At 47.6% G+C, this 12336-nt stretch overlaps 1 protein-coding gene across 18 annotated transcripts in view; it reads left to right on the top strand.

The window, feature by feature from the left end:
* The window catches only part of MICAL3 (microtubule associated monooxygenase, calponin and LIM domain containing 3), a 237879-nt gene that overhangs the window by 178421 nt on the left and 47122 nt on the right, over positions 1-12336 (top strand). For 12 of the 18 annotated variants that reach the window (XM_077340661.1, XM_077340668.1, XM_077340664.1 and 9 more), the window contains 6 exons: positions 408-545; positions 6059-6121; positions 9467-9559; positions 10693-10815; positions 11092-11169; positions 11869-11960. In XM_077340661.1, coding sequence (XP_077196776.1) covers positions 408-545; positions 6059-6121; positions 9467-9559; positions 10693-10815; positions 11092-11169; positions 11869-11960 — 587 coding nt within the window. The remainder of the gene's footprint in view (positions 1-407; positions 546-6058; positions 6122-9466; positions 9560-10692; positions 10816-11091; positions 11170-11868; positions 11961-12336) is intronic. The other 6 variants (XM_077340665.1, XM_077340677.1, XM_077340662.1 and 3 more) reach the window with 5 other exon arrangements.

The following is a 12336-nucleotide window of genomic DNA, read 5'->3' as shown; positions in this document are numbered from 1 at the left end:
GATTAACATTTTGCAACTTAAACCTCCCAGAGCTGTAAAGAATGAGCAGTATAAAAATCCAAATACATACATACATACATACATACATACATACATACATACATACATACATACATACATACATACATATTTGTGAGCATCTCGCAAACATTTTGGCATGGAGTCGATCTGAAACCTGGGATTCCCATGAGCAAGAGAAACCCAACGTGGAAGAAAACCCACGCATGCATGGTGCTGAACCTTCTGCCTGTTTTCTCTTGCCGGCTGGTCTCAGCAAGTAACTTTTCTTTCTTTTCTTCCCTTCCTTTTCCTGCATTTCCATTGCCACGGTGCCTTCTTCCTTCTCTCCCCTGTCCACTTCTGCCACTCCGTCGACATGATGTACCCTCGGCCTTCTTATCCGGTAGCCGGAAACCTGAGGCTGCAGCAGATAGTAAACCCGGTTGATCCCCTGGAGATCTTGGCAGATGTGCACTGGACACACATCCGTCAGAAAGAGGAGGAGGAAAAACTGGGCCCTACCTCTAAGTCCTCCACCTCCAGAGGTAAACCTCCCCCCCAGCCCTGTGTTAACACCCCCCCTTACATCGTAAGGACATTTGATTCCTATTGGTTTAATCTCCAGGGAGGTCAAATCTTCTTCCAACATGAGGGTGAATGTTGCTTTTTTTTTTTTTATGGTGTTTGGGTTTCAGGATATGTCAGGCCAACAAAAGAGGATTCTCTTGGCTTGCTTCTCTGGTTCCATTAGCATTTTTGATGTCCTCCTTGACACAGGAATGCAATTGCTATGCTTTCTCATACGCTGCTGATACTAGAGCAGAATGGGAGCTCAGAATAGTGGGTTTGCTTGAATCCTTGGTTTGGTACAGCTTTTCAGTTTTTACTGCTGGGATTTTAATTATTTAATTAATTTATTAATTTAATTTATGTTATAAACCGCCCCTCATTATGATGGTCTCGGGACGGTTGGTGGTTAGCTTCTTAAAGAAAGAGTTTTGGGTGTTTTGGTGCAGCACAGACCCCAAGCTGATGTAAAAGATGCTGGTTCCTCTTGGCTTAGATCAGAATTAAGCACAGCTTTTCTGAGTGAAGTGGTAGGGCATCTTCCATGCCTACAGGAAATACAACAAAATTTGAGTCCAATAGCACCTTTAAAGGTAAAGGTATCCCCTGTTCAAGCACCGAGTCATGTCTGACCCTTGGGGTGATGCCCTCTAGCGTTCTCTTGGCAGATTCAATACAGGGTGGTTTGCCAGTGCCTTCCCCAGGCATTACCGTTTTATCCCCCAGCAAGCAGTTGGGTACTCATTTTACCGACCTCGGAAGGATGGAAGGCTGAGTCAACCTTGAGCCGGCTGCTGGGATTGAACGCCCAGCCTCACGGGCAGAGCTTCAGACAGCATGTTAGCTGCTTTACCACTCTGCAACACAGGAGGCTCATAGCACCTTTAAGACCTCCAAAGATTCATTCAAGGCGTGAGCTTCCGAATGCAGGCACTCTTCCTCAGGAAATCCAGCTTTCAGCGCATAGCTTTCTTTTGTTTTGAATGGCACTAGCCAGGTTTAGAACAGGGCCCTGACAGCTGCCGGCTCTCGGAATAAAACAATACCAGGATCCATGGGCTAGTGATTGGATCAAGACATATAAAGATGCTTCCTTGCGCACTTATGCGTTAAGCTTAACTCAGTTTGCCAGATTTTGGCACCATTCTTTGCATCAGGAGGGAGTTTGAGAAGTAATGAACTAGAACAGGAATACTAGTTATGAACGGCAACCTGTTATCCTGATATTTCTGCACGCCACTCTTAAGTAGGAATTACCTTGATAATTTATTTTAGTAATTTCAAGAACAAGAGACGTGTCTTGGCTCAGAGCATCTTGGCTCAGCCTCTGCTTCCTTCCCCTTTCTCTGTGCCTAGCAATGGCGTCAGAGCTGGGGAATGATCCTGCCCGTCAGAAAGTTGGTTAAATCCTATCATTGCAGGCTTAGGAAGAGGTCTATTCCGGAGAAGATGAACTTTGTATTTGTAGGATGGTGATAAAACCGTGAGGCCGGAGTCACGGCCTAATGGTCTGTTTATATTCTCATATTGGATATAGCGGAAGGGTCATTTCATAGCTGACCCCTATGAGAGGTGTTATTTGTTCTGGGAATCTGCGGCCATAACAGGAAAAGCTTAGAGGAGAAACCTAATGCAAAGAAGGGGAAATGGAAAGGGAAGGAAAATTTCTAAGGGCCACTTACAGATGAGATCTGGGAATGAAATATATTCAACATAAATGGTCAGATCTTCTGGAGAGCCTGGAGTAAATTGCCATTAATAGAATTATAGAATCATAGAGTTGGAAGGGGCCATACAGGCCATCTAGTCCAACCCCCTGCTCTATGCAGGATCAGCCCAAAGCATCCTAAAGCATCCTAAACCATTCTCTTCTCCTCGTTAACTCACTTGGAATGTTTTGCTTGGTTCTGGAGACCGTAATCAAAGAAAGTTGTAAATGTGAAGGGTTGAGTGGAGAGGGATCGATGAGAACGGTGAGAGTTGTGGGGAAAGCACAACAGCGTCAAGAAATGACAATGCATGCATTATGATGTGGCGGCCATTTTGGGTATCGGAACAAGAACGCACATGCGCTCTGAGGGCAGAAGGCAAAAATAATGAACTTAAATGATAAAAAAGATTGTTGGGGGGAGGGGGGGAATCTCCCAAGGACGAAAGTTTCACAGCTGCTATAAGCAAAAATTCATTTCACATTAGGACATTCCTGCCAAAGTTTAGGAAGGAAAATCAATTGAGAGGGCCACCTTTAAGGAATGTTCCTGGCATGGAGTCACCTCTCTCTGGATAAAGACATGTTGCCACATGCTCCAAATTTCTTCCTGTGACAGACCTTTTCTGCCAGCTGAGGGGACCTACACAGCCTCCTGTGATTTTGGGGGAGCAGGTTTGTTTTCAACCGTGACCCTTCCCCTTGGTTACCAGATGTGTTTTGGATAGCAAGAGTAAAGGATTTGGGTTTGCTGCTGTGTGTGAGGGGGTAGGTTTTGTGGTGTGCAGGAGACCCCGGAGGCATAATTCGTATATAAACAACAAAGAAGATGAATGCAGGATACGAGGGATGGATCAACAGCACAGGTCTCCAGAGAGTCAGAGGACCGAGGCTCATAAATTGAAGCTAGTCACGGCTTCAGAGTGTTTACATTTTCTTCAGTGCTTTCAGACACAAACTGGTTTCTAATGACGAGCCACTCGGTTGGATCCTCTCTCACACTTAGGATTGAACCCACACCAACCTGCCCTTTCCCGTGAGTGAGACTAAAATGGCGCAAGGTCTGCTCATTGCCAGAGACAGGCCTAACTACAAGGCACTCTGTCCTCTCTCAGAGGCAGAGCTACCCTTCCTACTGTCTGCTCTCTCTTGCTGAGCCACATCTAAAAGTTTCCCTGCCCTCTCAATGAGGCAGACCCAGACTCTCCCCTGCTGTGTTGCCCTCCAACTTTCCCTCCCCCTTCTGAAAGGTGGCCTGCTATTGGGGCAGCATTCCCATAGGCTCCGCTGAGTGGCTGTTTTTCCCTTCGTGGGCAGGACAACCTCCTGTCCATCACACAAATACTACCTGCTCTAGGATTTGAGGGCTTCTGATGCTAATGATCCCATCCCAGGATGGACTTACTATTGGGGGTGGGGGGAGCCTAGGGATGTCAGTCCCCAGGTGGGACCTGAGGTTCCCCTGGAATTATAGCTCATCTCTAGACTAAAGAGATCTGTTCCCCTGGAGAACATGGCTGCTTTGGAGGGTGGACATTATGCCACTCTGAGATCCCTCCCTGCCCCAAATCCTGCATATTCCCAGCTCCACCCCCAAAGTCTGCAGGTATTTCCCAACCCAGAGCTGGCAACACAAAAGAAATCTCATGCAGGCAGTCATCTTTCTGGCCCTGCCCTTCAGATCTGAAGCTCTATCTTTTGCCCTTCAAATCTGAAGCTCTATCTTCCCAAATTTTATTTTATTTTAACATTTTTATGATATTTATATACCACCCTCTGTTTCGACTCAGGGCAGTTTACAATATAACGCTCATATGCGGTACAATACAAGGAACGTACTATATAAAAATTACTTAACAGTAAACTTGTATCTAACAGTGTAATATAATAACAGTACTTAAGAACAGCAACAACAAACAGTGTGATATAACAATATTGGATAACAACAGTTTGGCCTGTCTTCACTGTGGTCTGGTTTTCAGTCAATGCAGATTATATGTCTTCTGTTTGGTGGTAGCAGCTTGTTCACTTGTCTTGGCCAAATGCCTGGTGGAAGAGCTCCTTTTTGGAGGCCTTGAAGAATTGTTGTAGCTCTGGCAGGGCCTTGATGTCATCTGGGAGCTCGTTCCACCAGGTGGGGGCCAAGACAGAGAAAGCCCTGGCTCTGGTTGTTGATAGATGAGCTTCCCTGGGGTCAGAGATCACCAGTTTATTGGTGGTAGAGTGTAAAGCTCTTTGCCCCTCTCAACGTGTTCCTGCCCCTCTCAACATCCAATTCAAGAGTCTGTCTTCAGAGTGAGCCTCTTGAAGACAAGGAAGCCACAGGCTTGAGCCTCCTCCGTTGTGAGCACACTTGGTTGGTCTGAACTTGGTTGCCACAGCTAAGAAGGCCATGCCTTAAGCGTTTGAAATTTTATTTCTCATGGAAGAGGCATCCCGGGACTCAAGACCTCACCCTTTCCTCCCCAGCAGAATCTCAGAGTCGGAGGCAGACTTGTATGGGAGTAGATGTTCTTTTAAGATTTTCCTCTTTGACATGATTAGCTTTCTACTGTATGTTTCTTTGTGTCCTTTGAAATTGTTCTTCCTCTTAGCATCTCCATTTTACTAACCTGCGGGTCAGACTTTTTTTTTTCCATTCCCTGATTAATTAATCTAACTCAGTAGGGTTTGGCTTTGCTCAGGTTACACCATCAGGAGAGACAAGGACCGTTTCTGCACTGGAGACTTTGCACTGGGCTGCAGGCTGGAGTTTGAGCTGGCGCAAGTTGCCCTGACTCTTCCTGCTCCCGCACAGGGGTGCATTGGGCCGATGCAGCTTGTCCGCCCCGTATTTGTGCTCCCACATGAGAGCCAAGGCAGTGAAGTTCCCAGTGCAGAAACGGTCAAGGCAAGAGTGAAACACTCCATTAAGTCAAGATAAATCCTACACTGGTTTTCAGCCTTCTTCTGCATTGCCTGTAATGGGCCCGGAAGGACCTTGTGGGTTGCTGGAGGGTGGAACTGATGGGTAAGAAGGAACAGGAAACGAAGATGCGAGAGTGCAAAAAAGAAGAATGCACAACAGATGAGACTGCCAGGAGAGGAAGCGAGCAGAATGTTGGGATCATTCTGGCATAGGATCATAGAGCTGGAAGGAAGCAGGATTCAGGAAACTCACAACGACCTGACCACCCACTGTGACCTCAATTCCATGGCCAGATGATGACCCACCCCCCCACCCCCGACACCAGAATCCCTGGCCAGTCTGGCCTGGAAGAAGTTTGCCTCCTGATCCCAAAGTGTTGATCGGCATTTCCCTGGGCATGCAAGAATGAGCCGCAAGATCCAAGCACACGGGGGCAGGATAGATGCTGAGGAATGAGGGAGACAGTGTGTGTACCTAAGGGGAGAGTAGTGCTATAGTGACAGAAGGGATGCTGGGTTCATTTAGCAGAAAGAAGAGGAAAGAGCAAAAGGGATTTGCATCATCAGAGCATGGGCTGAGGTTTATCCGCTCACTGTAGGTGGGTAATCAGGATAGCCGGCATCAGCAGATCTCTGGTGCCCAAAGTTCACTCTGCCATCTGTCTTCTTCTCCCCTTCTTTTTGGGGTCCCTCTCCTTTCTGCTCTTCCCCACGTTTGTTTCCTCTGTTTCTTTCACACCTGGCCTTCCCCCCGCCCAATTCCTCCTCTTCTAGCACATTGTACCTCTCCCTCCGTGATGTTTCTGTTCCGAAAGATTCATTTTGCCCTCTGAAATTTATCATCCTTTTTAATTTGATTTTATTTTTTTGATTCAGCATCCGACCTACCCTCCGTACGCCATGAGGCGGTGCAGGCGTGGCTGCTAACGGTCCCAGGAGGTAGTTTTGGTGACGTTCCTCTTTACGGCTCACAAGTAACCCCGCCCGCCACTGCTGGCGCTGCCGCCTTGTCCGCATTGTAGCGTCCCAATCGCTGGCCCCCTCTTAACCACCAGACTGTGCCTTTGTCGCTGTTGCATGCTGGAGGGAGGGGGGGTCAGGAGGGGCAGGGCAGAGGGCTGCATGTCTCACCCAGGCGGTCCATTCTTGCATGAATTGGACCCCCACCTTAACCAGGCCCAAAAGAAAATCTCCTGTAAACTGCGGAGGGAATGCAGATGTTTGAGAACAGAAGGCAGGTGTTACAATTCTGACGTTGGCAATGAGGACCTCTTTCAACGTAACACACACGTATTGCAGTACAGCCCCTTAAAAACGGTTGCTGCGTCGTTCAGTTTTATAAGCAAATACAGACAAAAGGGACGGTTAGGAGTGTCTACAATCAAAAAGAGAGGAAAAAAACCTATCCCAAGCCTACGAACAGTATTTTCAAAATGTATCCAGAATAAAGAAAAGTAAAAAGTCTCTTTGTTCTATGTTGCTTTCTTGTAGGATCCAACCAGAAGGGTTTCTAGATATGTCCCGTTTTCAAAGCGTCATTTTCCTCAGTGGTTGTCCTCTCACTTGTAAGTAAATTGGTAATCCCAATAGATACTTCAGTAGCTCTATTAAATGGTTGAAAGAGCCTTTGGCTCCGGAGAGCACTTGGATTACAGGCAGAGCCAAAGGCCAGTGAATACTTTTAACAATTTAATATAGGTATTGAAGTATCTATTGGGATTACCAATTTACTTACAAGTGAGAGGACAGCCACTGAGGAAAATTACCCTTTGAAAACGGAAGACATCTAGAAACCGTTCCAGTTGGATCCTACAATAAAGCAACATAGAACAAAGACACTTTTTAGTTTTCTTTATTCTGGATAAATTTTGAAAATACTGTTAGTAGCCTTGGGCTAGGTTTTTCTCTCTCTTTTCAGTTTTATAAGCAGCCAAGTAAGACGTGAATTAGTGACATCTCCATATGAGACATCAGAGTGAGGTTAAGAGGTAGAAACTCACCTGATGCCTCCTTACTTAGTTTCGATTTGAAGGGAGAATGTTTCTGACTCTTCCCTACAGAGTCCTTCCTTATATGCTCCATCCTTGGACAAGCAGCAGTGTGTGGTCCAGGCAACCCTGCGGAACTTCTTAAAAACATGACAGGCGCTGGCACATGTTCACGCGTGGGCAGCACCTTGCTTAAACCGGCCCAGGGTTGTGATGTCCTCCAGAATAGTCTCTCAGGAAGGAAAGTCCCAGGTCTTAAGAAATCAGTAGCATAAAGGGCCATGTGCACCCCAGGAAAAGCAATCTGAAACATAATTTGTAACCTCTGAGCGAGGTTACCTTTTCCCCTACCTCTGGCAATCCATCCCCTAAGTAAATAGAAAGACGATCGCTTCTGTTGGGAGGGAAAACGCATGGCTTGTAATTCACAAGCTGCACTGGAAATGCACTCCACCCCCTGATTTTATTGGTTAACCGAGCCTCCCCCTAATAGAATCATAAAATCATGGAATCCTAGAGTTGGAAGGACGCCTCCTGGGTCATCTAGTCCAACCCTCTGCACAATGCAGGATGCTCCCAACCCTCTCGCTCATCCACTGTCACCTGCCACCCCCTTGAGCCTTCACAGATTCAGCCTCTTTGAAAACAGCCTGTTTGAAAACAGAGGGCCTTACAGAATCCTCGCCTTGTTTAATTCTAGGGCAGGAAGGCAGAGAGCCCTTGCGTTGTATGAAATGGAGTTCAGTTTGCCCAGTAGGATAGTCCAAGGGTAGGCAGTAAGCTCCCGTCGAGTTCTGCATGAATCGTAGTTAGTGCCTTTCTAAACCTTATTGCTTCTGACAGCTGTGCTTTCGAGACGTCCGCGTCTCGCCTCCTCCAATCGCGGCTGCTGGCCTACCAGGACAAAACGTTATACCGCTGTGGCTTCTGGTTCTAGCTGTGCCTAGCTCACCAGTTTCTGTGTGGCAGCTTTGATCCCTTGCCCTCCATCTCTAACTGCATAACGTGTGCAAACGCATCCTTGTCCAACACGTGTGAACAGGTGCAGAGTTGTTTCTGTTCTTCACTTCCACCCCCTGAATATATCTTTGCACCAATGTGTTGCTAACCTGTAGCCCTGTTAAACGTGACCCCGAATTTGTGCGTCTTGGTCTTCGCAGTACATTTTACAGGGTATCGCTGGAAAGCTATATAACAGGCAAAGGGAGAATTTCCCTGGGTTTGAGGACCTTTCAGAATGTTGCACTGGTTAGCAATGGATACCAATTTCCACTGGCCGGTTATATGCTTGGTTTGGATACCTTCCAGGACTGGGCAAAACTTGGAAACTTTCGGCCAGAGACACCTGTCTTTTGAAACGACTAAGTAGTTCTATAGGGCCAGATGGGTCCAATGGAATTTGTTTGTATCTTTTAAAGCAGCGGTAGTCAACCTGTGGTCCTCCAGATGTCCATGGACTACAATTCCCATGAGCCCCTGCCAGCATTCGCTGGCAGGGGCTCATGGGAATTGTAGTCCATGGACATCTGGAGGACCACAGGTTGACTACCCCAGTTTTAAAGTATTTATACCTGCCTTTCCTCTTGGCTTAAGGTGGCAAAGATGACTTTATGTTGCAACACATCTTTAATAGGATGTCAAGGGCGATAAAACCCTAGCAAGCCTTTTTGGAAAAGGCCCACTTCGTGGAGGAAAAAAAAAAAGTAAAATTGTTTTTCTCTGATTTGAGTGGAACTCCGAGACGGTTTTCTGGCATCTAAGTTGTCAGTTGGAATAGCTCTTTGTAAATTTGCCACTTATTTGTTTAGTGCATTTTAATCTCACCTGTCCTCCAAGGAGCTCAGGTGGCATATTTTATCCTCCCAACAACCCTATGTTGGCTATTTGGCAAAAAGAGAATGATTGGGGCCAGGAGTTTGAACCTTGGTTTCCAGACTCTTACTTCCTGACTGGAGAGGGGGTTTTGAGGGGTTCATATATTTGGGTACAGAACACCATCATGCTACAGAAAAGAATTTGAATCTGTCATTTTCCCAGGCATGTTAGTTTGCTGGGTGCAGAGTTTTTGGGTTTTTTTGTTTTTTTTAATACGGTGGTTTCATTCTGACAAAACAACCACTGCCTACAGTCTAAGGTCATATAGTGTCTGTAGCCTGGCTGTCTTTCACAAAGAGGCCTTTAAGACAAAGAAAGAAAGAAATTCCCAGTACCTCACAAATTGGTCTGAGAACTTGAAGCATCCGTCCTTTCTGCGCACCACCTTTGTTTTAAAGCCTGTGCTTCAAATGTGTTCCAGCCCTGTGTGAGGAGAATGACTACGAGGACGAAGGGGCCACGGAGCCTGCCGAAGCCATTGAGGACGGGGACACGGGGGCCGAGCTGGAGGACGGTACGGAACTGCTGATTCGTTGGCGGGGGGGGGGGGGCTCTCTAGTGCTGCTGCGGCTGAATCAGAGTCCTCATGTCCATCTCTCTTCCATACTTTTATCTCACCCTTTCTCCCAAGAGCACACGCAGTTCTCCCCTCCTCCATTTTATCCTCTCAACAACCCTGCGAGGTAGGTTAGGCTAAGAGAGAAACTGGCCACACCTGCCATAGCTATGCACCTGGAATAGAGTTGCCAGCCTCCAGGTGTCCACAAAATGAATGGGCCACATGATATAGGTGGAAAATGTGTAAAACCGTGTGAGGCGAAATAGCGAAAAATATTTAATGCTCTCCTTTCCCGGAAAAAATGGACAGCTGGGATGTGGGTGTCCTGCATAGTGCAGGGGGTTGGACTAGATGACGCATGAGGCCCCTTCCAACTCCATTATTATTCTATGATTCTATGAATCAAAGATAAAGATCAAACACAGAGCCCGAAGGACTCTTCGGAGTTTCCTTCCTGATCCAGAATGTAAATTGGAGAACTGAAGCATTCATTCTGTAAGCCGCTTTGAGACTCCTCTGGGTAGGGAAAAGCGGCATATAAGAACCAACTCTTCTTCTTCAGTAATATCAGGGCTCTCTCAGCCTCACCTCCCTCACAGGGTGTCAGTTGTGGGGAGAGGAAAGGGAAGGTGAATGTAAGCCGCTTTGAGCCTCCTTCGGGTAGGGAAAAGCGGCATATAAGAACCAACTCTTCTTCTTCTTCTTCTTCAAAAGTGACTTTTCACAATTTCTGGCATAAAACTCTTTTCAAATGAATTCTTCATCCATCGCCATATCAGCATCCAAGAGTTTATTGAGATACATCCTTATCCCAAATTGCTCCAAGGGTTGACTGTAGATCTCCAGGGTGTACAACTGACCTCCAGCTGACAAAGATCAGTTCCCCTGGAGAAAAATGGCCACTCTAGCAGGCAGACTCTATGGCATTGTACCCCATTGAAGTCCCTCCCCTCCCCAACCCCGCCCTCCCCAGGCCCCTCTCCCAAAATCTCCAGGTATTTCCCAACCCAAAGCTGGCCTTCCTAACTCAAGAACCATTCTTTCTTTCTTCTTTTCCTTCCTTTATGGCGTCCATCACCGGGAGCCAGATGACATCCCATCTGACGCAGAAGCTGAGTGCCGCCCACATCAAGCAGAGGCGGAAGGACCAGAGCTGAAAGTTGCTGACATCCTGGAGGCAGAACCCGCCGCCCCTTCCATTACAACAGAAGGTAAGGAAATTATCACCGTCACGGCCAGTCTTGGCCAGTAGAGCTCCTCTAGCGGAAAGTCAGAGACCAGCAGCCCCAGATCCGCTGTTTCAGGCTTCCCTTAATTTTCGGCAGACTCTGGTGTATCGTTGCCAGGACTTGTTGGAGTAATTCCATAGCCCAGTTTGCTTTTGGGGAAGATGGTGCTGTGGAGGGAGGCACGCAGGCTCCAGACTGGGGAGCAGCGGGCCAGTTCTGCCCCGACCCACAATGCTCTGTGCTCCCTTTGGATTTCAGCATCTTTACTTCCAGATTTGCCAAAGGCTGCAAAGGAGGAGAAAGAATTGAAACACCGCTGGAGTTTCTCCCCCCTTGGTTAGTGCAATCTGAACAGCAGTTCGCCTTGCTTGGATAGTCGGATTTTGCACGGGGATTGGAGGAGCTGCAGTAGTGCTCATGCTTCTGTGTTTGGAATATCTCTATGGCAGCGGTTTTCTCCAGCACTTTACCTTTGCTTCTGCTTTGGGAGGATGCTGTGAACTGTAGCGGCCTTGGCTATGAACTCCTACTGTGTGGGCGACTGACCCTCCCCCCTCCCCCCTGCAGCTTCTTTAGTGTTTGAGCGTGCTTACAACTTCCTTGGGGAGAGGAAGGGTAGGCGATTGTAGGCTGCTTTGAGGCTCTTTCGGGTAGTAAAAAGTGGGGTACAAAAATACCGGTTCTTCTTCTTCAACGTGTGTGTGGGGGGAGGGGGGGGAGCCTCTGGAGAACTGCAGTAAAAGGGGGGTGGGGAATGGGATGCAGTTGCCCTCTGGGCCAGCCTCCTATTCCGGTAAGTTGTGCTGGTGGGAAAACAGATGGGTGATTTCACCTGGCTTTCCTTCTTCAGCATACTCCATAGCGTTTTTTTATCAGTGTGTGTACCAGGGCCTTTTTGTGCTCATGGAAGGTCGCCATAGACAGGGGAGGTTTGAGCCTAAGGCTGTCCTGTGCTTACGGTTCGTCAGTTCCAAGCATCGGTGTGCCATGTGGACTTTCAGGTGGTAACAACGGCCTTGCTGTGTTCTCCTTCAGATCCTTGCAAACCTTGCCTGCCGGTCGCTTCACCCTGCGAAAAGGCCGTCCCGCTTTCTCTGGCTCTCAACCACGAGGAAGAATCAAAAGAGGCAAGACATATATCTATTCCACTTAATATTGTGGTAAGGCCTTGGAGGAGGAGCGTGTCTCATGGCTTAAGTGCCACTCAGCGCTTAACCACCCACTCAGGACGGCTGTCCCGCCCCTGAGAGCCTCCTCCTCCAACTGGCTTGCCTGTAGTTCCCTGCCACATGAGAGCTGCCCCTGCTGGTGAGTTCCCTAACAGCTGCCTGCAGGTTTTCCAGGTCCTGGAGGGAGGGAGAGGCCATCCTCAGAGTTCTTCCAACCCACCCCTCCAATCTAGCGCTCGTTTTATTCCTGAATGTAATAGGCTTGGCCCATAGTTATAGTATATATAGTATATATGGTATATATATATATATATAGAGAGAGTGTGTGTGTGTA

Source organism: Paroedura picta, chromosome 5 (genome assembly GCF_049243985.1).
Source record: "Paroedura picta isolate Pp20150507F chromosome 5, Ppicta_v3.0, whole genome shotgun sequence".
NCBI classification, from domain to species: domain Eukaryota; kingdom Metazoa; phylum Chordata; class Lepidosauria; order Squamata; family Gekkonidae; genus Paroedura; species Paroedura picta.
This window is presented reverse-complemented; position numbering and strand designations above follow the sequence as displayed.